The sequence below is a fragment of the Chrysemys picta genome, chromosome 7, assembly GCF_011386835.1.
Source record: "Chrysemys picta bellii isolate R12L10 chromosome 7, ASM1138683v2, whole genome shotgun sequence".
Taxonomy (NCBI): Eukaryota; Metazoa; Chordata; order Testudines; family Emydidae; genus Chrysemys; species Chrysemys picta.
Genome location: NC_088797.1, coordinates 22,245,813 through 22,272,523, shown reverse-complemented (window position 1 = coordinate 22,272,523; position 26,711 = coordinate 22,245,813). Strand labels below are relative to the sequence as shown.

The 26,711-nt window shown below is 44.4% G+C and overlaps 1 protein-coding gene across 15 annotated transcripts in view; it reads left to right on the top strand.

Annotated features, from left to right (window-relative positions):
* The window catches only part of CHCHD6 (coiled-coil-helix-coiled-coil-helix domain containing 6), a 169,327-nt gene that overhangs the window by 104,656 nt on the left and 37,960 nt on the right, over positions 1-26,711 (top strand). For 5 of the 15 annotated variants that reach the window (XM_042849836.2, XM_024104986.3, XM_005288411.4 and 2 more), the window contains one exon: positions 12,988-13,123. In XM_042849836.2, the coding sequence (XP_042705770.2) occupies positions 12,988-13,123 (136 nt within the window). Of the gene's footprint in view, positions 1-8,496; positions 8,605-12,987; positions 13,124-14,594; positions 16,566-26,711 lie in introns of those variants that run through there. The other 10 variants (XM_005288409.4, XM_024104985.3, XM_065552940.1 and 7 more) reach the window with 6 other exon arrangements.

The window sequence follows — 26,711 nt, the reverse complement described above, 5'->3', positions numbered from 1 at the left end:
GACTTGTTTGCTAATTAGAAGCCCAAGGCAAAGCTGAGGCAACACTCCTAACAATCCGGTCATTAATTCACTAACAACTGATTTCAAGGGCAGTGTTGCTATTTTGAACAGTAATTCTATTCATGCTTCTGAATTATATGCTCTGTATGTGAGATACTTCTATTTATTATTGAATGTTAAATTCTCCTCATGGGGTGATAGGAAACAAGGGAACGTGATATTGGAGAGTATTGAGGGGAGAGATACTGATGTTCTGAAGGTCAGAGATTCTATATTCCAATATGTGCCCTGAATCTCTTCCTCCTGAGGAGATGATAGTCATGACATAGCTACACAAGCCTCCAACATAGTGAGTTGTCTCCCCAGAGATCAGTGTCCAAGCTGCCCTTCTTTTCCTTGTAGAGGGCGAGAGATAATTTTATAGCATCATACTCCAATGAGCACTTTATGGATGATCAAAGTTCTTCAGCTAAAATAGATTTTCATGTAAACCATAGTGCATCCAGTAGCTTTCTGCATAGAGTCCCATTAACATTGAAACCTCACAATCAGTAGACCCTCAGCCTAATTTCAGTATGCCTAGGCCTGCTGGAGTTTGGTTCACGCTTCTCATCCTCACCTTCTGCTTCTTCCCTGTGTCCTGAGGTTGATTCCTGGAGGTCTCTTTCCTGCATGATGGGACAGGTGCACACCCTGCTTTTCTGCCAAGCCCTCCAGGCCCATGTCTAATTTGGTAAAAATGTAGCACTTGGGAGACCTCCTTACTGACTCCAGAGTGGTCCATAGGGATACTTCTTCCTTGGAGAAAAATTTTCAGCAGTAAGCTGTCATCGACTGGAGCTGACTCGGTTTATCATTAATAGCTGAAGGCAGGCACCCTGAAGTTGGAGCTGGTCACGTTAACTTGCATGAGAGACTTTTGGTGCCAGTTTGAAAGCATATGGTTTCCTATGAATTGAAAAACATGTTCACTTAAATTGTTTTCTATTGGAATTTCTTGTGTTCTTTAAATACGTTGTTGAGATTGTGTTGCTTGCCAAGACCTGAGTTCAAGGGTTTGTGTTTCTCCTGCAACAGCAACATTTCCAGTGTTTAAAAGGGTGGGTGAATGGTGGTGGAGTCAGTAGTGAGTGAATCACACAACATAGTGTAAGCATGATGGGCTGTGGGGCTGAAGGCATCCCCTTATGCATGACATGTCATCCTGAAGCTTAGATTGCAGAAAGTGCCATGGGGTCTTTAAGCTGAAGTGTTTAGTTCCAGTGTCTCACCTGAATTCTAATTCGGATTACTTAATTCTGCTCTAATAAATTTGTTAGTCTCTAAGGTGCCACAAGTACTCCTGTTCTTCTTTTTGCGGATACAGACTAACACGGCTGCTACTCTGAAACATCTCTAGCTTTGTGAGAACATCATAAACTCCTCTCTTGCAGACCTCAGGTCTTGCAGGTACAGTAAATAAGGGTTGCTTTTGGAATTTTCAAATCTGTATAGATATAGGCATTTTCTCAGTAGGCAGTTACACCCTAGACGCTGTAGCACTGACCATCCAACATTTTGTGTTCTTAGAGCCAGTAATTCATGCTTTCAGTGAACTGCACATACTCCATTCCTGATCTGAGGTCTTAACTGTTCTTAAGTGTTGTTGTTTATCTTATTTAAAAAAAAAAAAATCCCTGTTTGGGTCACCTGTAGGGGCTAAGTTTTGTTTCAGATGCAGTTACTGCTTGCTATATTGCTTTTCTGCCTTGTGGGAGCTCAGCCATCCTCCTTTTCTGATTCAGAGAGCTCCTTCCAGCAACAAGGTTCTGACTCATTCCTCTTTCGCTTCCAAAGGCCATTTTACTGCTAACTTTAGACTCTTCATCTTTGCTTGTCAACCTTAGTAGCTTGGCATCTTTGGATGAAATGGTGTGTGGTGTTTGCAGGCATGAGATCAAATTCTGTTAACTTCAGTATCTCCTGGCAAGGAAAAGAACAGGCTGTAATTTTCCTTTCCGCTTCAAAACTGGCAGAATTCCTCCAAAGTCAATATCCTACATTCTTCACTAGTCAAGAATCTATGTCCAAATATACATTTGAATTGCCTGTGAAAAAGTATTTTCTATTATACCACACAACTTGCCATCTGCCATGCAAAATGCCAGTAGAGACGAATAGTTATCTAATTTGCAGGTTCAATGGGATGGGGCCACGTCATCCTCCTTTTTGTGCAGTTTTGAGAGTACCGGCATTCAACAGATAACACAAGTAGCCACGCTTGTAGAGATTATATTGGTCAGTCATTATATTGGTCATTGAAGTTACTTTGACTTTGTCTAGCAAAACAGCCTGAGATATAAATTGAAGCTTTCTAGGGGCACTCATCAGTGAAATGGAGAATGACTGCTTATGTTTAGTGAGGTTAAGAAAACAAGTTTGAGCACGGGAGGTAGTATGGTATACGGTATTGGGCTAAGTACAGTATGGAAGTCAGGAACCGTCAGTTCTAGTCCCAGTTTTGTCCCTTGTGGTTTGTGTTTTATATTCCTAAAAGCTTGTATTTCAGGGCTTCAGCTGGTCACCTGCAGGAGTCAGAAAGGGTCATTCCCCTCCCCCCGCCCTCCAGCAATGTACTCTGGGTTTTCTTGATCTCCTTCGTCTGAAGCATCAGAGATGGCCATGGCTGGTGATGGGACACTGGATGGCGTGGGCCAGGGCTCTGAGGTGGCACCAAGCATTCTGTTTCTCACATGCTGATTCAGCTGATTCTTGCTCACATGCTCAGGGTCTAACTGATCACCATATGTGGGGTAAGGAAGGAATTTCCCCCCAGGCCAGACTGGCAGTGACCTGGGAGGTTTTTCGCCTTCCTCTGCCATATGGGGTATGGGTCACTTGCTGGGATTATCTGTATGCCTCTCAGTGAGTTCCCTGCAATTGCAGGGGCCTTGGGCATTGGTGAACCTCAGTCTCTTCTGTTCTCTGCCTGTGGCACATAGTAGTTTAGTATCCTGTGGGCTGTAATACTCTGGTCTCATTTCAGTTGTTGGGCTTAGTATGTGGGTGGTGGTGTTGGCCTGTGATATACAGGGGTCAAATTAAATGATCGTTTCTGGCCTTGAACTCAGACTTTGGGCAAGTCAGTTAAACTGAAGCAACGAGGTTCATCATTTGTGAACTAGGAAGACTACCTGCCTTAAAGGGGTATTTGTGAAGTTTAATGTTGTTAAAGCTCTTTAGTACAGGGGCTATGTATTATTATTATTATTTATTATTATTATTAGGTATTAAAAATAGCAGTATAGACACTCGGGCTCGGACTGGAGCCTGGCTTAAAACCCCACAAGAGGGAAGGGTCTTGGAGCCTGGGCTCCAGCCTAAGCATTTACACTGCTATTTTTACCTCTGCAGTGTGAGCCTCCTAGTTCTAGCTCGAGTCAGTTGACCTGGGTTCTAAGACTCTCTATTGCTAGTCTTTTTTTTTGCTGTGGAGACATTCCCTAAGTCCAAAACTCCTTTTGTCTTAGGTGGAGGCTTGTGATTAACTTATCCTTAGATATGTTAATTGAGGGATGCTCATCATTATCAAGAGGCCTGTAATTCATACAGTCATGAGTACCTCTAGCAGTATGTCTGCACTGCAGTTAAAAACCCACGGCTGACCCATGCCAGCTGACTTGAGCTGTGGGGCTGTTTAATTGCAGTGTAGATGCCTGGGCTCAATCGGTAGCCGGGGCTATAGGACCCTACAAGGTGGGAGGTCCCAGAGCTTGGGCTGTAGCCCGAGCCAGAACATTTAAATTTTATTAGAGAATATTTAAAAGAAATCTACACTGCAATTAAACATACACGTGAGCCCGAGTCAGCTGGCACAGGCCTGCCATGGGTGTCTGATTGCAGTGTAGACATACCCCGAGTTTAATAGTACAAGGTAGCAGAAGGAAAGCGGTATTTGGGAGGCCTATAACTCAGAAATCCGTTGTCTCACTAATGGTATCCTGTGTCCCCATGAGGCACATCAAATTTCAAAGCACTTTGAATAACTGCTCAGATTTTAGAGAGACAAGGTGGGTGAGGTAATATAGAGACAAGCTTCCGAGCTACACAGAGCTTGTCTCTTTCACCAATAAAAGATATTACCTCACCCACCTTGTGTCTCTAATCTCCTGGGACCAACATGTCTACAACAACACTGCAAACGGCAGATTTTAGAGAGGCGCTTACAAGAGTCGAGTTTAAACCATAGAAAATGGTGGGCATGGAAACCCCTCTAGCTGTTTTTCTGGACTGGTGCATGTGCAATATAACTGTACATTTTCTTCAAGTCGGATTCCCGAAACATTTAGGGGTACCATAGGCGCCGACACCATGGGTGCTCCAAAGCTGAAGTACCCATGGGGAAAAAATGGTGGGTGGAGATCACCCAGTGGCAGCTAGCTCCCATCCCCCCAGCACCTCCTGTCCGCTGGCGGCCCCGTGGATCAGCGTCTCCCCCTCCCTCCCAGCACCTGCTGCAGATCAGCTGTTCCGCTGCAGGCAGGAGGTGCTGGGGGGAGGAGTGAGGACCAGACGGTCTCGGGTGAGGGGGTGAGAAGAAGAGGGGTGGGAGTGGGGGCTTGGGGAAAGAGGTGGAGTGGGGGTGGGGCCTGGGGCAGAGCCGGGGGCGAGGGTTGAGTACCCCACGGCACATTAAAAGTCGGCACCTCGGGTAGATACCATACACTAACTTGGGTAAAACTTGACAGATTGAGACCTTTTTGACCTGCATCACATCAATAGTTTGATCTCTAGAGCTGTGCAAAGTACCAAAAACCAAAACCTCACCTACAGTTTTTTTTGTTTTGTTTGTTTTTTGTTTTTTTAAATGGCTATTTATGGGTTCTTGTATGTCTGGAACCCCTGGCTCAAATAACTCCAAATTTTGGTCACTAAACACTATCCTGCACCCTCCTGAGGCACACTAAATTTCAAAGAAACCAACTAAGCGTGTTGATTTTAGAGAACTTCGAAAGGTCCACCTTTAAACAGGTGGCACAATGCAACCTTAACAATAGTGGTACTCCCATGCCACTAGAATATAGCAATCGCTTCACCCACCACTGAAATGCAGCTATCTCTGGGGTGGAATGCAGCAGCTGTTCAGTTGCAGTGCTGCACAACTGTTTATGATGACAGGAGGTAAAGCAGCATACTGTATCCAATGGAAACCGCAAAGGGAATTCCAGGAGGCAGAATTTAGTTATCTGAGCTGGAATTTATCCAGAACACTGAGGCTAATGGCGCTATCCTTATGAGAAGTCCCAGGGGTGGTTCTCTCTATTTTGGTCCACATTGTTCTCTTACTTGACATAAGATAGTATTTGTCACAGCAGATTGGGCTTTAGTTCTGCCCAGCGTAGTAACTAATCCACAGCAGTGTTCAATCCCGATGCTTTGGAGGAAGGTGAAACCAGATCAGTTGAAAAGTGTTCTTGAATACTTGAGGAAGGGCAGGAGTGTTTTCTTCCTGACCATAGAGGTTATGCTCTTGAAATATATGATTTGAGTACCTCATCTTAGTATTTGTAATAGAATATTATTGGATCATGGAAGTCAGAGATGGAAGAGATCTATTAGATCATCCATTCAATATTCCTGCTAAATCAGTCACCAAATGACTATCCCCTTTTTAATTCTAGCTATGTTATTGAACTGACCTGCTGGGGGAGGGAATTCCAAAGGAAGTAGTGGGGTCATGGGTTTGTGATATTGCAGTATCCTGTAGTCCTTCTCCTTGATCACCAGCTGACAGCTTCCCAGATAGTTTCCACAGCTATTTTCTCTGTGGTGGTGAGTTTGTTATTTATGAATGAAATGCTTCAGTTGTGTTTTAATTTTTGGCTGTAAATGCTAAGAATGCGATAATCAGAAAAGAAGAAACCTTTCTTTGTCCTGTTCGATGTATTCCTCCAGAGTTATTTTCCTGACATGTTAGAGACGCTGTCTGTGACAGCCAAATACTATCAAAGGGAGAATGCAGTTTTCCAGCTCAGCTAGCCACTTATAGGTTTTTGTATATGTGTAATATCATACCACAACATCCACAGTACCTGACCATTGCACCAACATGCTCACTCTAAAATACCCACAGCAGGCCTCGTGATGCAAAAACATCCCACCATGTGATTCCCAGTTGCTGTAGATGTACTAGCACTTGCTCCCTCCAAGATAGTGCCCTAAAAATAGTAGTGTAGCCAAGGTAGCACAGGCAACAGTGAGTAGTGGCATGGATGAGCTGTGCCAAGCATGTGTCCATAGAGTTCAGGCTGCTGGTCGCCGCTGCCATACTACCTCAGTTACATGCCTGTTTTTAGAACACCAGCTCGGGGAGAGCTAGCGCGAGTATGTCTACGCAAGCTAGGAGTCACAACCCCAGCTCATAGTGTAGACGTATCATCTATTACAAGTCACTAGCGTATGTCAGTCCTGACCTGCAACACCTCGAGCTATCTATGCCCTGAGCCCTCATACAGCTCTATCAAAGCACCTCATTCCTGACCGGCCACACCACCTGATATCTCAGCCCTGGGCTTTTCCTGAGTAGATGCATGAAAATGTCTAGGTTTAGATTCCCACCCCATCTTCCCCACAAACTCCTTTGTAACTGCAGTATACAGTTCAGTCTGAATACAGTTCACCAGAGTGTAAAAGACCAACCTGCTATGGCATCTTTTGACTACATCTGGGACCTCTGTAACAATCAACTAGTTTGCCTGGTGTATAGTAACCATGAGGCAATTGCTCTCCTGCACTGGCCTATGGGGCTGCTATGTCCTAAAATGATAGGGCTAGAAATTTACTTTGCTGGTGTATTTTTAGTTGCAGGACAAAATAGTGGCAAATACTGGTAGGGATGAGGGATTTTTTTGAGAAGATTGGGTGGGGGAAGGCCACAGTTGTGGGATATACGGGTCTACTCTTTTTATTTAAACAACTGACTTCCAGAGTTGGGAACTCTGTCCCAGAAGGGTGAAGAACAGGGCCTAAACCAAAATCCTGCATCTGAAAGCTCATGAACTCAAGAAAAATTAGGTACCGACTCTATGACCCGGAGATGCGCATATGATGGAAAGATGGAGGTTTATGTGGGCATGGACTGGGCTGGTCTCCCGACTCTGACTGACTAGGAGGAATGAGCATGTTTTCCATTAATCTTTAGAACAGAGTATCCTCCTGTCATTCTCTGTTACTGCAGCATTTACAGCCCTGTTTCCTCAGTGCAACTAACCTCAGGGGTAAGTTTAAGATTAAATGGCACTTGCCTCTACCAAAGTTTTGTGCAACAACCACCCTTGAGCTACCCCATGATGGACTCTTCTTTTAGTTAAACCTTCTGTCACCATGCAGAAACTTAGGCTTTTTCTACACTGGAACTTGGTTGGCAAAACTTTGGTTGTTCGAGGTGTTAAAGAAACACACACCCACAATGACAAAAGTTTTACCAACGAAAAGCACCGGTGTGAACAGCACTTTGTCAGCAGGAGCACTCTCCTGCCGACAAAGCTGTTGCCGCTCATTGGGGTTGGAATTTTTTTATCAGCAGAAGAGCTCTCTCCTGCCGACAAACAGAAGCTACACTGCGTGCTTTTTAGCGGCACAGCTGTAAAAGCTGCGTAGTGTAGACATAGCCTTAATGTCTTCCTCCCAGATGGAGAAGGCTCTCCTCCCCTCCACCTCCCAATCCTGAGTCCATGATCTTCCTCCTAAAGGGCAGCTTGCTACCAGCAATCAGCCGGGTACTTCTCTGTGGCCTGTTGCTCTGCCTTGTTCCTGCATCTGCCCCTGGGATCTTGCCTTAATCTATCCCTGTAATAGCTGGCTGTCTCAGTGTGTGTGTTGGGGAGGGGGAAGTGTTACTCTTTGATTAATTGACAAACATTCTGACACACACTTTTTTACTAGCCCAGAATTGATGGTGGAAATTCTTTAGGAACCTTGCTTTAACCTCCCAGGCACTCTGCACTTCTTCATTGGGTTTATATTCACGCAGAGATGAATTTTCCAAGACAGATGAATGCAGCTGTTGGCTGGAGCAGCAGTTACCTGCCACTGCTGAACAGCCAAGAGAGGGTTAAAGAGAAAACCTCTTCTGAGCCACTAGATTGGTCCTGACTAAGATGAATGTCTAATTCACTCCCAGCGTCCTTACTGCTGCCAGTAATAAAAAGCTTGCTTCACATATTCACCCCACTGCAGACGTTTCTCTTAAATTAAATATCAGGAGGACATATAATAGCACGATTCCACGCCAAGCCAATATTATCAGATTGATGTCAGCAGTGATAATAGAAGAAGGATAAGTTGATGAGATTTCATTTATTAAATAAAGGGAATACATGGAAAGAGATAGGAATTGGTAACTCTCAGCGCGTCGAAATGCAGCAAGATCTCTCTGGCTCCATGCTTACCTCAAGGGATGGCAGAGAGAAAGATGCCCTTTGTTTCATTTAAGAAAACCTCTCCCTTCTTTTCCAGACAAAGACCTGATTTAGCTTACTCAGTGGGAGGGGGAGAGGAGGATCTGAAATCCTGGATTTCATGTGTACACAGCCTTCCTTCCTATTGGACAGCAGAGAAGCAAAGGTTTGTTTCCCCCCAGTTTGATGAGAGAGGCAAAACTAATGAGTTATTTTATTTCTAGTCTCAGCTGTTCCTCTTTCCACCTGTTGACTTACACGTTGCCCAGTACGCAGATGGGGGCATAGATTATGGACTTAGCCTTTCATATTGATATGCTTCATTTTTCTTCCTGGGGCATTGTTCAAGCCCCTAACCTTGCAACCCTGCCGCCTGTCCTTTCTCTCAGCCCCTGTAGATGAGTCCCATCTATCAGTTTCAGTAACACTGGTGGGAATTATAACTCAATATGTTAAACAGGGTCTAAGAGCCTAGCCTTCTCTGGAGCCAGCATAGTCTCTTTTTTTTTTTTTTAAAGAATACATTTTTTTCCTTTTTAAAAATAGTGAGCCTTAAACCTTTCCAAAGAAAGCCCCAGATGTGTCACTGCACAAGACCCCTTTTTGCTGAGCACCCTGTCTTACCAACAGCAGCCCAGTGGGGAGGCTAGAATGCCACCTTCCTCAGAGAAGTCTGAGCCTACTGGCTGTAGCTAACCAAGGGAGGGGAGGTACTTCAGAGGCCAAAATGGGATCTCACTCTCAGGAGATTATGGAGGTGTCTGAAGTATGACATTCTGCTGGATTCCATGAGGCTCCTCAGGCTTGGCTCCTTCTCAGGGGGGTTCAGAAACACCCGTGAGCAGGGACAGATGAAGGCATAGGTACAACGGGTGCTTGGGGTCATAGCTCTCAGTCATGCAGTGATGTCACAATCACAGTTCCCAGGTTTAAAAACAACAATTAAAAACGTGATCCAAGAGGAAGCAGCACAGTGATGTCTGCCTGAGGCAGCACTAGCCTCGAACAGAGGGAGGAGCAGCAGCCACTGGAACTAGGAAAGAAACTGCTTAGCCTTAAGTTCACCACCAGAGCAGTCCAGGCACCCCCTTTTTTGAGGGAGCATGATGGGGCCAGACAGGCACAGGCTTAGGTGTCCCATTGGGCTCTCAGGATAGCCTCCCCTTTGGGGTTCGTACGGACATCTGAGCTAGGCGCTTCCTAGCTCCACAGGTCAGATTGAGGGCTGGTGGGAGAAATGGTGGAACCTCCCAGATGCTACCTGCTTATAGCACCAAAATCAGCTTTCACACTTGCAGTGTGATCTTCCTGCTCCATCCATGACGTGCTTTGAGCATTAGTGGGATAGTTAACAGACCTGGCATCTAAATTGTTATTGGGCACCTCATAGATGGGACAGTCCACCCCTTTCAGAGCTATTGTTTTAGGCTATTTACAAACTCAGGCAGACTTTACTGCGTTGGTTACACTCCTTCAAATTTTTAAGGTTTTCTTTACAACTAAGAGACTCCTTTTTTGAGTGAAAGCAGAGGCCTTGTCTAAATACAAGTTCTACTGATTTACCTAAGTAAGGTGACAAAACAGACTTAGTTAAATCAGTACAATTAACTTGTGCAGACACTCTATGGATTTAAGACATTCTTAAATCGATTTAAATCGACTTAATTGTCTTTGTGTTTTATTCCTCTAGTTTATCGATCTAAACCTGTTTAGTTAAATTGGTGCAACTTGTGTGTAGATGAGATCTGGGCTTTCATTTTGAAAAAAATACTAATTTATTGAAGCCGGGATAAGGTGTTTGTGATGACTCTGGCTAACTGAAATTCAGTTGCTGTGTAAACGCTCTGCTCTTTGGGCTGTTCTGTGAAGCAGTAGCAAATACACTGGTAATGCAGCTGCCTCCCAAGCAACCTCTGTCACTTTACATGGGTTGATCTCTCACCTCTTACAGGGGAAAGGCAGTGGCAGGCACCTCACCAGCTGCTTTCTATAATTTGGTTTTGTTTTTAACCCTGTGCAGTGCTGCCTGCACCCTCTGGCACAGTCTGGGCAAGAGGGTGCCATGAGCCCTCAAGTGTGTCCTAACTTGTCATTGATCTTAGTCAGTGAAGGCAGGCACCATAGCAGGTGAGGAACCAGCAAATAAGGGCTTAATGACCCTCCATTCTGAGACTGGCAAAGTGAAACCCAAACACTCTCTAAAATGTATCCGTCCATCAGAGAAGCTTATATCGCACTGTTAAATTCAGGTGAATATAGATGAATGATTTCATAACATATTGTGTCGTTCTTCCCCCTTCCTCCTGTTGGATGATGTTACAAAATACACTTTAGGTTTTTTTAACATGCTGAGTTACAAACCTAATTTAAAAAGTCTTAACTTTCCCAGTGAATTGAGGGATTTGGTGGTATTTCCTGACCTAGCACTGTTTGGTATTGTTTCGAAGGACTCACTGAGTTGATTAGAATTATATTAAAATCGCAGTGACAGAGCAAAATGCCAATCTTATGAGTGTCTGAAGTTCCCTGCAAGTTCTTTTCCATTTCAAACTTTTGGAAGGCTTTTAAAAGATTTTTTTGGTTTGTTTTAATATGACACATAAGATAATGAACAAAGTCCAGGGATTTATAGGAATTACCTACATAGGAATTATCTTCCTTCTAAAGACCATACCATTTTTTGCGGGGGAAGGAGGGTCTAAATTATTTGACTTGTCTAATGCAAGCACAGCAATGTTGCGGTTACTTTTCATGCTGTGGCTGGTATGTGGGGCATGTTGTTCCTGATAAATGCTTTGCCCTTGAGACTTGGTGGTGTGATCAGGGCTGAAGGTGTACTTTTTTGACATTGTCCTAGTACAATTTTCTCAGAGAAGTATCCAGATATAACAGAATATTTTGCCCTCATCGTGCCCCCCATCCCCTGCATGCATCCCCAACCTAAAAAATGCGAGGGCTGAAAGTTCATGTCAGAGCTCCCTTCCCCCCTATCCTCACTACAGTCACAAAGGATCCAAGAAGCACAGGATTTTTAGTTTCTTTGCCCAGTAGAAAGAAACATGACTCAAATAATAGCTTAAATATGCAGCAGGTGCAACATCCAGAAACTCACTCTCGGCGCTTCCCTGATTGTGCACTGAAGTCATAAGGATGCATTGATGACACCATTTTTGTTGCTCAGGAAATGAATGTGATGTCATTGCACAGGATTACAATTTGCCTGTAGGATCAAGTGCTGTGGAAAGAAGAGCTGGGCTCAATGTTCAGAGACAGATCTACAAATGTAGCAGTATAGGAAAAGTGGGGATTTAAGGTGTAGTAGATTACATCTGAGAATTTCTTACTGTGTGCACTCCCTCCTTAACATATGCACACACTTGCACACAAGTTCTAAAGTGTGGTGCAAATCCTGCAGTTTGTGTATGCATGTCTGTGTAGATGATGGCACTTTGCTTAGTACGTAAGTACCATCATTGCTGGTGGTGTTTCACCTCTGCCTTCTCCATTATTTGTACTGTTGCTACTTGTGTGTTGTATGTACACGCATATCTTATAGTATATGAGATATACCTGGGTAGCTGTAAATGTCACCTATAGATGAATATTAAATTGACGACTTCAAAAAATAAAAAAACATATTTAGTTACACTCTTACTCCCTACTTTTGCTAGCCACTAGAATGGTCATGATGACCCCAAGCCTGCTGGTTTTTTGAAGTGCTTAAATAGCTGTGATTTAAATTGGAGATTGTGAGGTGGTTTATTCAACAAATTATAGATGCTCTTCAGACACCTCCCGTAAGTCTACATGACAATCATGGGGTCTGATTGCAGCCTGAGTAGATGTATCTCAGCTAGCTTTAATCTAACTAGCTAGTGTGCTGAAGCAGTGAAGCCATGGCAGCATGGACTGCAATGCAGACTGTACAAGCTCATCTAGAACCCTGGGTAATTACATGTGGGACTAGCCCACGCTGAAACCTGCACTGCCACAGCTTTATAGCTCCAGCTAGATTAAAGCTAGCTCATGCATGCCTACTTGAGCTGCAGTCACATATGTAAACCTGCTCTTTTTTGTTGTGTTTTGACATGCTTTAATAGCTGTGACGTAAATTGGAGAATGAGGTGGCTTATTCAACAAGTCATGGTTGCTCCTCCGACTCTTAGGGTAGACATCTGGTTGTTTTGGAGGGTCTTGTGGTTCAGCCTGGATTCCTGGGATTTACCTCCAGCTCTGCTAAAGATTTTTTGTGTGATTTGGGCAAATCATTTAATCTCTCTGACTCTTTCCCCACTTGCTAAGTAGGGATAACCCTTCCTAACCTCATGGGAGATTGAGGCTGGTATTTGCTAAGTGCTTTGAACTCCTCAACTGAAAGGCATGATTCCTTTGGTGGTTGCTATTCCTACTGGATAACTTATTTTTTGATGATTTTTCTCGTGGGGGTTCCAGTGCAGGGGTTGGCATATGAATGGGAACTGGTAGAGTTGAAGTAAGGAGGTGAACATTACCCTTGTCACAGATCCTCCTGTCCTCGTTTTCCCTACAGGCGGAGGAACACTGAGCCTCTATGCGCAGGGCTGCAGTCTGAGATTCTGAAGTGCTACCAGGAAAACAAGCATGAAGTGCTCAAGTGCTCGGAGCTGGCCAAGGAGTACCAGCGCTGTGTTAGTGCAGCACAGAAGGTAACTGTTACTTCCCCACTGCATCCTGCTGGCTTTGCTGTCCTCTCTGCGTGGTGTTTTCCTTATGGGGAGGTTTCTCTCAGATTGCTGTGGCTCTGATGGCAAGGTCAGAATGCTCACAGGCCTCAATCTCTCCCCAGGACCTCCCCACAGGCTGCTGAATCCCCCAATTGCAGCAGGTGCTGATGCTCTGAGTTAGCATCTTGAGACAGTAGTGCCAATCACTGTTGGGTTTCTGATAAGCTTCTCATGCATTTTGTCATTTCCCCCAAATCTCAACTTTTCCAATGGACCATCCAAGCTGCACCCTTCACATTTAAGATGGCAAAGCAAGATTTCCAACACAAGCAATATTTTTGAATGACCAGAGCTCTAAGTGCTCTCTGTCTCCTAGTATTGCACCCCAAAATTGAGGGGCTTGCCTCCTATTGTTGCTGCTTGCCGTTAGTTCCCCTAGATTGGCAAATTAGACCAAGGTGTTTCCTCTAAGGGATTATGGGTATCCCAAAATTGCTGGCCCAGTATAGGAAACCTGCACCCCTTATGATCTGATCTTCAGAGGTACGGAGCGCATACAACTGCCATTAACATCTATCAATTTTGGCTGCTCAGCATCTTGGAAGAATTAGTCCATTAGTATTTGAACAAAAGAAAGGGAGTGGAAAAGATGCACAATTCACAGACCACTTCCACTGGAAATTCACGCTTTCCAGGGCTCTCAACTGGCAAAAATAGACTTTGAGATGGTGGTGAGTATAAGATGTGGGATTTCTAGTGTGTAAGAAAAGAGGAAAGTGTCCTTCTAGGTACTGGGCCATCCGCTCTGACTGAGCAATTTCTTGAACAGTGTCAGGGTTTATGGTGAGGTGGACTTCAGGGCAAAAGCAGAGCTTTGTAGAGAATATGAGACCGAGATAGTTCTCATGGGATCTCTTGTGTGAAAGGGAGAGGCTGAGATTGTTGTGAAGGGAGCCTCTCTCCTTTGCATTAGCATTGTGAGGGGAAGCTGTTTGCCTGATTTAAGTATAACATGAAACAAGCTGCCAGCCGGCTCCCAGAAGAAGCCCCAACAGAAGGAGATGGGAAAATTGTCAGGATATATTAGACCAAATGTTGTTGCAAGTCCTAGTGGAATTTTTTTCCTTCCTGTTTATAAAGAAGGTCTTTGTATGTCTGCAAATCGGCAAGGTTAAAGCTGCCAGGGAAAGGGCTTTTCTCTGGTATCTTTAAAGTCACCAGCTCCCAAAACATGTGGTTTCTTTTTCTTCCTCAGCTCTAAAGTAAAGCAGGGCCTGTGCTGCTGCTGCACAATCTCTGCCCCTCTGTTGCTGTGTCCAGAGCAGAGCACCTCTCTTGCCAGTCTCTGCTAGGCAATGCTTCCTCCTTGCCTCCTGTAAATCAGGCTTGTAGCCTTTTCAGCGGAGTATATCTTTAGCAAATGCATTTACCAATACATCTTTATTGCGCCCAGTGCAGACGGAATGTGATTACCAAAGAAGACAGATTGCATTAAACTTCAGCATATTCACAAGCTGCAGCTCCAACTCGCCTGGGAAAGAAGCTGGGACGCTGCCAGTCCTGAGCCCCTGCCTGACATTATTAAAGAGTAAATTGGAAGCTGAATGACTGGGAACAGCAGAGGGCAGTGGAAGATCCTATTAGCTTGGAGGTTGTGAGGTGTTTTTAGTGGTGTGTTTTCTTTATAAACCAAATACCTGGGCAATTTTTAGTTCCCAGAGACTTCTGTGTACAGTGAACCTTGCTAGAAAGTTTCCCTTGATGTTGTGGAAATCTGCTGGAAAGAGGTGCTGGCAGGGTATTGAAGCACATATTACATTCATGTGCCGCAGGCGACGGCAAGGTGGCAGGAAATCTCTATGTAGTGGGAGGGAAGAGAGGCTACTGCCAGGGTAACTCTGAGCTCTGAGGTTAGCATTTGTGGTGAGTTCTCCATCACTGGACATTTTTAAACCAAGATTGGATGTTTTTCCAGAGGATATGCTCTAGTTCAAACAGGAATGAATTCAGGAAAGTCATGTTGCCTGTGTTATACAAGAGGTCAAACGAGATAATCACAACAGTGCCTTCTGGCTTTATAATCTATGAATTAAAAGGTTCTGAAAACACTGAACCAAATGGAGCCCTGGTGTAAGCGTTTACAGCTTCAGTGAGTTCTCTGGCTTTCCCCAGGTTTAAATCTGGCCATGGTAGTTAACCCCACTGGTTTATGGTGTCCTCTGAACCCCAAGATGTGTGCATTGCCTCAGTCACAGGCAGTGGCTATTTTTCATGAAAGGCTATTACAAGACTAACCAAAAAAAAAAAAAGACTTTTCTTAAATTTACATCTTGTACCGAAAGCCCCGCTTCCTCAAGCTCTCCTGCACGTTTGTAGATTCACCGTGGGGAAGAGGGAAGAACTTGGTGATGCTTTTAAACTGATGTGAGCTTGATTTCTAGATGGAGGGGTGTTGGCTCCCACTAGCCACTGTATACAGGTGACTTCAGTTCATTTGCATACAAATGCTTTGCCCTCACTAGTGCCCTTCCTTCACCAAAGATCTTGTAATGCTCATCATATGTTACTTAATGAATCCTGTAGTTCTCTGAGAGCTCCCCCTGATGGTGGCAGAAAGGTGCCCAGGACGTAGTTTAAACCAGCATTTCTGAAATGTGGCCACAATGGCCACAGCCTCCTGGGCAGTGATGGGGCGGAGCAAAGCAGTGCCTCTCCCCCAGGGCCACCAGAAGTGTTGGTCCTTCCCCCCCCTCCCCCCTTGAGCCACAAACGCTGGAGGAGCTGGCAGCCAGTGAGTCCCCCACCTTCCCGGGGTCAGTGAGGCTTGGGCTTTGGGCATCAACCCTGGGGCGGCGGGTGGCAGGTTCCAGTTGTGGGACTTTGGGCTCCGGCCCTGGATCCCAGCCAAGCAGCGGCAGATACTGGCTCTGGGCTCACTCCCCGCCCCCTGGTCCCCTGCAGCCTCCTCCAGCCCCAGGCTCTGACTGTGAGGGGGTGGGCCCTGACCTGGACTTACCTCCTCCTCCCCCCCCACATTGCCCCTGGCACCCATTGCTCCCCATCCTGGGCTTAATTTGTCCCCTGGCTTGCCAGGGCTGAGTAAGTCTGCTGTGAAAATTGATATTTGTACAGTTGTTAATATCACTTATCAGAGCCTCCTAACTAGCTAATAATTCTGCTATGAAAAGTGATATTAGCAAACATACAGATATTACTTTTCGCAGCAGCAGACTTACTAGTTAGCAAGTCTTTTTTTTAAAAAGCAACCAGAAAGAAAACAGCAAAAGACAAGAATGTGCAAAGCACCATATTTGTGTTTCTATTCTGTTTAGATCCAGTAAAGAATAGAGAACTGAACATTATTTTTATTATTGAGTCTGCAAAAAAAGAAAACCCTTCATAAATAAATTATGATTTGGACTTGTATATGTGTGTATTTATTTGTTTTTCCTAAAGTTAATTAAGTATTTTAAGAAAAATTATCATAGCGGCCAACAGCAAGAGTGGTGGCTGAACTCTGAGGCCTCCAAAAATTTTACTGTGAGAGCCCCTGGACACAGTAACTAGACACAGGATGGGAGGACTCTGAACTATGATAGCAGTGAAAATTGCAGCTCCCAATAGATGGCTACTGTTCCTCCACCCCTTCCAGAGCCTGTATTCGTCAGAGCCCGTCCTTTGAAAAATCCCCTATTCTCTCTGAAAATCTCCCTGAGCCCGAAATTTCCTTGTATAATTCCATCCCCTTTAGTTTGAAAATATATTTGAGGCATTTCCTTCCCCTCCTGGTTCCTTGGCCTGTCTCAGCACTAGCCCTTTGCTGGGGTTCCAGTGAGTTCTGAAAGAGTGACCAGGATGACACTGGACTTCTGCAAACCTGCTGTTTTATTAAGGAACAAAGGGGAGAGGGCAGCCGTCTGTCTGCAGGCCAAGAGCTGGGATTCCTAATGAGGCAGCAGAATGATGAAGGGAGGAGAATGAGAGAGCAATAGAGGCTCTAAGACTGTGAGTTTGGCATTGTTGGCTGAGCTGCCAGGGTCGGTGACCAATCTCAGCAGCGTACTCTGCAAGGCAAGGGGTGCTTGGAACAAGGCCAACTCTGGAAAAGAGCATCCCCAAAGAGGCATTGTGGACAAGGGGAAGGGGGGAATGCTGTTCACCTGATGAAAAATCATGGGACAAGGGAAGGAGAGGCCCCTTGGCTCCTGGACTCTATCTCTGTGCCATAGAAATACTGCTACCTGTGCCAGGCCGTGGAAAACCCTTTGGGTCCATTTAAGATGGTGGCTGTTTTTACTCTTGTGGGCTTGATGGGGCAGAGGCTGATGGGCAGGGATGAAGTGAAGGTGTGTGCTGAGGAAATGTAAGGGAAATCCCCTCTTCCCTGGCTTTGACCCACAGAATATGCTTCACTTATTTACTTCCTCTTAAGCAGTTCGTGCAAGTGAATGTGGGGCTACTTTTCTAATGTCTCCTCCTCCCAGCAAAGGAGAAGAACTTGGGAGGCACTTTCTGAGACCAGGTTTCAAATCTCTATTGGAGCCTATCTAACAGTGAGTTTAGAAGCCTCAGTACTGACTCTAGTGAGTATTATTCCACCTAAGTACTCTCCATTATTGGAGCACCAGCATCTTGAGCTCGCTGTGTCTTGCTTGCTGGGAAGCACATTGGCCTGCTTGTGATGTCTCCTGTTTAGTTTGGGTCTGTTTTCATATCTCTGCAGAACTTCAAACAAGAAAGCACAAAATCACTGCTTTTAGACCTAAATAATAGCTGGGATAATGGTGAAGCTGTGGGAGGGGCAGCTCCCATTGTGTCTCTTCAAATTGTCTCTAGTTTATTGACTGCAAATTTCACCAGGAGCTACCCCAGCTTGCATACAATTAGAATTGAAAGACCAGGCTGCTATTTTCTCTCATGCCAAGGGTGGGGGTGGGGAGAGGAGAGGAGGGGGCCAATGGAAATCTGATTAATTTGTTTCTTGGAGCACAGGTAGGGAGACAGGTGTCGTTGTGAGCAAATAGCAACAGCCTTTGTTTTTTATCAAGCCTCCAGGCCCCATCCTGAATCGGGCCCCCTAGGCTTGCAGCAGTATTTTATTGCCTCCCTGTTTCCCTTTTCTGTAAATATGTCTCTGAGTCTTTGCTCCTCCAAAGGCTCCTTCCCCTGTTGCCCTCGAGAGTAGATAGAATCTGAATTTCACTTGCGGTTTTAGTTGTTAGAGAATTTTCTGCCTCATTTGTTACATAACCTATCATTATACAATCAAATCTCCCATCAGCCCCTACGCAGAAAGGATGACCTACAAGTGTGAGCCAGTGGACCTGACACCTTAACCCTTCTCTCTCCTCACAAATGCCTGCAGAGGTTTGCCTCTCTGTGAGTAGTTGCCCCTTCCCTCAGATTGCCACCCTAGCGTCACCAGGACCTTTTTCTTATGGACCAGCCAAGCTGACATTTTGGGCTGGTCTAAACGACGGGGTGTGTTGGGGGGGGGGAGATTGAGCGAAATTACGCAACTTCAGCTACATGAATAACGTAGCTGAAGTCGACGTACTTAGATCTACTTACCACGGTGTCTTCACTGTGGTGTGTTGGCGGGAGACACTCTCCTGTCGATTCCCCTTGTGCTTTTCGTTGAGGTGGAGTACCGGAATCAATGCTAAGCGATCGGTGTTCGATTTATCGCATCTGTACTAGACATGATAAATTGACCCCCGCTGGATCTATTGCTGTCCATCGAGCAGCCCTTTGGCTCATCTGAAGCTTATGGCCAGGCTGTGTTTTATGTAATGCTGAGGCCACACACAGGCTTCACTCAGTAGGGTCCTGCCATATTACCATTCTCTCTTGTCAGTAGCAGGTGCTTACGTAAAGTTATGAGGAGTTCATAATTCTCCCTCATCCTTTTCTCTCTACCTCTGTGCTACCCACCACGTTGCCCAAAAGTATGAGGGAGGAAAACTGGCCATGTATGCTGAGGCGAATCCTACTCTGATGAGGTGTACCAGAGGATTTTTAACAACCTTGTAGAGCATGTAGGGCCTCGTTAAAGCCTCGTTGAAAAGATATATACATATACTTAAATTATACCACATGGAACACTATATCTCTAGCTCAGAAGGCTGTTGGACAATACTTCCTTTCTGGAATCCAAATGTAGTCTCAGAGAAGTCTGTGCATTTTATACCTGGAGCTTGGAGCACTCAGCCACCCCCTGTGGTATATTCCCACTCTGCGGTCCGCATATGTCCACCTACCTTTTTAAAATGCAAATGGATCTGTAAAGTTTTCTCTTGCTATCCCTGTAAAGTTAGTTCAGTTTTTAATCTTTCTCTCTTCCACCCTTTGTTTGTGCAAATGCTGTGGTGATAACGGTATTGGAAGAGTTTATGACTCAATAAATGGCCCTCACAAGGGAATCAGTGGAGAGGCCGCAAGCTGCAAGCAGCTGCTGTTTATTTAGTCATAAACTCTGAGGAGAGCAGCCTCAGATTAACTGTACCCAGGCATTCTCCTAGCCTATTACTTGCAAAGGTGAAAATGATCCATATTTTGCTTCTAATTGGAAAGAACTGGAAACGATTATTGTTTAGATCCTTTGGCAGAGATTCCTGGTTCCGAAGAATCTCTATTTGGTCCATACACAAAAGCTTTTCATGTGCCCTAGTGTTCATTGGTGGAAAAAGTAAAAATATGGAGCTGCCTGAAGGACATAAAGCACCCTTTAATATATGAGGCGTGTCCCAGAGTAAAATGTTGGCCTACTTAAAATGGAAATGGCTGCTGCATGCACCCAGTATTTACAAAGCTAGAGGCACAAGTTATTTATTTTGCTCTGTATCACAGAGCTTCACAAAGCCCCGGTGTTTCCAAGCTGGCATATCATCAGTGTGTATTAACACATGTGAACAAGTGCCTTTCCCTATCTGTGCTACACAGTCCACATGCTATGTAAAGCCCAAATGTGCCACCTTCCTGGAGTTTGGCATTATTTAAGAAAGCAATAAGCGAACATAAAAATCAGCTCAGAACTTCTCCCCGTGGTTGGCTGTGCGCCAGGATTCTTCCTCCAGTACTGCTCTGCCCTCACCTCATTTCCCCCATGCTCCAAAGAAGAGTTATAGCCAGGTAAAGTCACCTGCCTCAGCAGGACCCACTTAACCTTTTCCCTCAAGATCAACACCTAACAGGGTGGCATGTTCTAAGCAAAAGTCCTTGTTAGCCTGATAGGGCAACATGGAGTTGTGTCTTTAATTGTGTGTCACGGAGTCACAGGGTATTCTGTAACATTTCTTAGAAGTGACCCCTTTAGTGGACCAGGCCCCAAGGATACATGGATCTAGGAGCAGGACAATGGCCGCCAAGACTGGGGGCTTCAGCACTAGCATTCCCTGATTCTCTCTCTGGCTCCCTGCAGCAGAGCAGATTCCTGCGGGAGGCTTGTACTGTGCCTGCCAGGGCACAATGCTCTCGGTGAGTTTTTACAGTGACACAGGCAGCCTTTTCAAAACAAGGTAACAATTTATTAGTCACCTGGCACACAATCAGAAGTCCTGAGATTTGCACAGAGAGGCAGAAGTTACACCATAGTCCATTCTGGCCCCAATGGGCCAGCCAAGCTGTGATGGACTCCATCTCTCTGACTTTTAGTCCATTCCCCTCTCCGGTGCTCCCAGCAGCCAGCATTTATTCCCCACCTTGCACCTCTCAGTCCTTTGTTCTCGAGGCAGGGCTATGCTGAGTTCAGAACCCCACATGCTGGGGGTTTCCGCAACTGAGGATTGATTGTAGAATCATTGGAGTTTACATTGTCTCTCAGATTTTCCATTGATAAGAGTCAGCCTATACCAGTCCTTTTTAATGACCTGTTCATACTGCTCAGATAGCTGGATGACACCCACACACCTGTCTCCTGGTCTGTGCTGCCCCCAACAACAGATATAATCCCATATTCTCCACTGGGTAGGTTCAGGGGAAACTGAGGCATACATAGAATTCATAAAAGGTATTGGAAAAAACTCCCACTTTGTCACATTGTTAACCACCCCAGTACCTTGAATGAAAGAAGAAGGATTTGATGACCCCCAAGTTCTCTTCTCCAAAAGAGTCTCTTGTACACATCTGCTATTCTCAATGGGACTGGGTTACCCTAGGGCCTGACTTCTTTCCTAATAGCTCTTCTTATCTCTGGCCTGTTCCCAGGTAAAGTTAATGTCAGTATGCATATTCCCCAGGTAGTCTTGAAACCAGCTTAGTAAAAATGGGTAAGGCCATGTTGCAACATTTAAAACTGGATTTACATTATAGCTCTTAATGATTTTAAAATCAGTTTACCTACACCAGTTGGAAAATTTCCCTAATATAGACAAGGTATAAGGATTATGCACATCTAAGTCAGGGAACAGAAATCAGGCCATGTAACATATGTGCAGTCAGAGTTAGCCAGCTGCCTTATAATTGGTACGTCCAACCAAAACTAATTTTGAATACTTGTAACAAACTGCTCATGAAAATATGCAAACTGAAAATTGTTTATGGAAATCTGGCAAACAGATTTGAGAAAATTGTAAGTTGCTTATGAACTATTCATAAAAAAAGATAAATCAGTTGAAATAAACTATTTCCTGTTAACTATTCACCCACTTCTGTGGAGTACTAGCTAATTTGAATGGGGTTGGGTTAAAACCAGGGATTTTTAAAGATTTCTACTCATTAGAAGCAAGAAGTAGGTATGTCGTCTTGTATACAGTATTTTGGAAAGGATTGGACCTCTTCTATCCTAGCGACTTTAAGCTAGATCATTTTTAGGATAAATTCCTAGACAGTAAGTATACAGTGGAGTATTCAGAGCTGTCATACCTAACAGGACTCTCTAATTCTGTGTTTCTGGGTTTGAATGCATAACTCTCTAGTGATGTAACATACACAGAAATAGGCAGTGTCTTCCTGAGTGAACATAGCATATCTTTGGTGAGGGTTATTGCATTTAGGAATTTGTTCTTCAGGACCAAAAGGAATGTAGCAGTGCGCTGTAGTGTTGCATTTTTCATGATTTCATAGGGCCACAGGACTATGTTGACATGTTGGATGTGTGGACATTTTTATCCAAACTAATTCCGGGAAACATTAGTGTTCAAGCAGCTGAGAGTAGAAAGAAGTTGATTTCCCAGGTGAAGAGTGGTATTTGTTTGAGACTCAGGATAGACTGAGACAGACCCACAAAAATTGCAATTGGTTGCATCTGCAGATTAGTAACGCAAGGTCAATGGCCAAATGGCTTTAATCTCCCAAGAATTTCAAAAGTAGCCCTGAAATGTGCAACCTGTTGTTTCCTGTTGTCAGGGAATGGAGTTTAATTTGGTTATGACTTACGAGGGATGAGTCAACCTGGATATAGCTTTCCATCAGAGTTGTAGAAATTGGAGATCTGTTCATGGAGTTCAAGGTCAGAAGGAACCATTGTGATCATCTAGTCTGATCTCCTGTGTAGCACAGATCACAGAACTTCCCCAAAATAATTCCTAGAGTATATCTTTTAGAAAAACATCCAATCTTGATTTTAAAATTGCCAGTAACAGAGAATCTACCACGACCTTTGGTAAATTATTCCAATGGTTAATTACCCTCACTGTTAAAAATGTATGCCTTATTTCCCCTCTCAGTTTGTCTAGCTTCAACTTCCAGCCATTGGATCATGTTATATCTTTCTCTGCTAGACTGAATAGCCCGTTATCAAATATGTGCTCCCCGGGTAGGTACTTATAGTCACCTCTTCACTTATCTTTGATAAACTGAATAGATTGAACACTTTAAGTCTATCACTATTGGGTTCCATGTGATTTATACCCTGAGAGGTCAGTGCCCAATTGTTCCCTACAACATGAAGTTTGTTGCGTCCCTATATCCATTCCAAAATGCTGTGTTTAGTTTTTAATATCTTTAGTAGGTGGTCTGAATGGCTCCAGGATTAGTAATCAGATGTATTCCCTTTCGCCAGTCGATTCAGATCCATCGCTGGTTGGTAGTGTTTGAAAGTAGTTACTCTGATGGCTGTTTGCTCTTAGTCCAATGGGAAAGTGTCTGCATCAAACATGACCATTGCAATAAGCATTAATTGCAGTTTTTGCTGGCAGTTATAGAAATGAGAACAGGGGCACTGAAACCTTCCCCTGCCCCCACCCTGCCCATGCTGGGAGGTGGTGCTTTCAGGTTAGGACTGTGGGACATAGGAGAAGAAGTGTTGGGCTACTGCTTTTGTTGTCCTGCTTCTGTGGATAGAGATCTTCTGTCTCCAGGGCTGTTAAATTGGCACCTTTCACCAAATCTAAAATTCATGTGTTTTTGTTCAACTTTGTATAGTGTATGTATCTCCAGTAAAGGCAACTTCAACCCCTTTGTGAGACTGTTCTGCCATCTAACCGATCTCCTTGCTAGGAGATACTTCCTAAGACTCCATGTGTATTTTGTGAGTAATGGCTCGCCATTTTCAAACCACCGTAAGTAATCTCTCTGCCTCCTTGGTGCTTGACACTCTTCAAATACTGATACAAGAAGACCTGAGGGAAGTACTCAGTGATAGTGGTTAAAGCATAGAACTTGGAGTGAGCTCTGCTACTGACTTACTGTATCCTTTTGGAAGATACTTAATCTCTCTGTACTGACATCTGTAAAATGAGGTTAATGCTTACTCACCTTTGTAAAGTGCTTTAAGATCTTGTGAAAGGGCCTTTATAAATGCAAAGTATTCTTAGAATTTATTTGCAAAACTGCTCACATGCTAGGATTTGAACTAGCTACCTTTTGTAATATAAGGCAAACAATGCACAGTCTTTAGAGGTAACTCGGTGCTGCAGCGTTACACGTATTGAATAGTTTCCAGAGAGAGACTGGCCTACCATTCTGCTGTGTAAAGCCTGAATATGTGTCCAGAAATGCAGGAAAAATTATTTTGACAATGTGTTTAGTCTTTGTCCCTGATGAATTCTGAGTTTGTCCTGTGTAAACGGGCTTTAGGTTCAGCCAGCCTTCTGCTCTGAATTAGCCTGATAAGGTATGGTGAGGAGAGTTTAAAGATTATCATCTAGCCAGTGGCTCACTGGGTACGTTAGGGGGGAGCGATTTAAAAATAATGCAACCAGAAAACAGTTGTTTTATCTTTAAAATGTTTAGTTTATACCCTGTAAAATTTTGGCGCCTCTGCCTCTGTTCTTCAAGCTCTCTGCTTGCCCTCTGCTCAGTTATCTTTCTGTCAGATCCCATTGCCTCCAACCATCTGGCTCTGAATTTTACTCCACTCAGATCAGCCTGCACCACTGTCCATAAGGATTGAGTTTGCTATTTTTCTGAGTGGATCATCTGCTGGGCCACTTCACCAGGTCAGGTAACAGAAATAATGTTTACCAGATTCAATCCACCCTGCCAAGCACAGGTCAGTTGTTTCATGTTTTTGAAGACTCCTAATTTCCCAGTAGAACATGCACTCTGGGATTAGGTATCTAGGAACTCTGCAGAGCACCTGTACATCTACTGTGATGAATTGGCACTGTATCCTTTACTCACAGGGATGTAACCCCCATCTTTTTTTAAGAGTAAATTTAGTGCTGGGTAATCCCAGTAGACTGACGTCATCTAACCCCAGAACTGGTAAACCACCTGTACCGGTGGTTCCATTTTCCTCTATGTGCTGCTTTGTATGTGGTGTTCCTCAACCCTGACCTAGTTGGACCTCCACTCATGGAAAGAGGAGAGTTGGTTCTCTGCAGCCCATTTGATCCTTGTTGGCAATCTTAGCAGAAAGACTAAGAGGGCCAGTTAGTTACAAGTGTGCTGGTGGTTTTTATTATGTGTACACCTGTCTTTTAAGAAGTGGGCTTAAGCCCCAACCACTCACTTCATGCAGGCCACCAATGACCTTTAGTCCACTGAATCTTCCAATCTCCTTTTCAGGGAGTCTGAAACGTGGGTCTAAATGCTCTAGCCTGGGGAAAAAATAAGCAAATTGAACAAAAGGTACCTTTAAACGTAATAGACATTAACAGCCTCTGATATTCTTTGCTTCCTTAATTCAAATAGCCTGTTTGGGTTATTTTAAAATTCTGCTTTGTTTCCTTCATGGTGTTTTCTACTCATGACCGGTAGCTGTCCTCTGTTTTGTCTCATAAAAACCCCACGGCTGGCCCAGGTCAGCTGATTTGGACTTGTGGGGCTCATGCTCTGGGGCTGAAGAACTGCAGTGTAGACATTTGGGCTCAGGTTGGAGCCTGAACTCTGGGACCCTGTGACGGTGGAGGGTCCCAGAACGCAGGCTTTAGCCTGACCCTGAATGTCTACACTGCAGTTTTTAGCCCCCGAGCCAAGTCAGCTGACCCAGGTAGCCACTGCTGTGCTATGGATCTTTTATCCCTGTGTAGTCATACCCTAAGAACTTCCTTTAGCTAAATTGGTCCTGGGCTTTTGATTCAGGAGGATCAGAATTCTGTTACTGCTATCACAGTGCATTTTCAAAGGGGCATGGTGTACAGAAGTAGTGACAATTGTGAAGACCCTAGGAGGTTGGGATAGCGGTGGGTACTGTAGGAGAAGAGTGAGATGCATCAGGAAGGCAGAGTTGGAAACTTGAGCTGGAATGACCTGGGTACTGTAGAATAGGATTGAGGTGCACTGGAAGAGCAGTGAGTGGTGAGCTTGACTGCGTGCCTTGCTATGTCTGGTGTTTGCTTGTGTGATAGTCTCCGTGTTCATGAGCACTAAATTCACCTATACAATATAAATCAGAAAGCAGGTCAAGGTTGCTCTTGAGCACATGGGGGAGTAATGTCCAAAAAAGCCATATCAATTTCATTCCTGCCAGCCTGTCCTAAACTCCAGTGTGTCTTTGCCAGGTCATATTGGCACTACTTTCTGTGGCGGTGGAAAGGTGCTTCAGAAGCCATTTAATGTAAACCTGACACTTTGCACCAGCTTGTTCTGAAATGGGCTGTCTGTTCACACAGAAGCAACAGCAGGGACTTGAGACAGCAGATAGCTTTTAAGCTCCTTGCATAATGCAGTATGAAACCAAAAGAGAGGGGCGGGGGAGAGAGATCCCAAGCGGCACGTGGCACCTTTCATGAAGTTTCATCATGTATTGCCAAGTCTTGATATTTGCTGCAGTAAACCACCATAAAACCCAGTAAAGCCCTCTGATCATGTGGGTGTCTCAGCAGGTCTCCTGTGCCTGAAGATTACAGCCTGGGCCCATGCAGAAAAAATATAAATAAATAACAAAAGACAGTATTGTGTGCTGTGCTTCTAGTGTTCATTCTGTGACTACCTACAAAAATGAGACCAATCTGAACTTGTCTATTCTCAGTCAAGGAATAGCTGAAACCAAGGTAGTGAGACTATGCAGAGGGCTTCAGATTTTAGAGAGATGGAAAGAAAAGGCAAGGTTATTTACCTCCTCCCAATGTGCTGTGAAATTACCTTGATTTTCTGAAGGCTGGACACTGTAAGAGTGACCTATTTTGTGAGAAGTTAACTGCCTATCCCCAAAACCTCTCTCAATGCTCTCGTTTTTCTTTCTAGG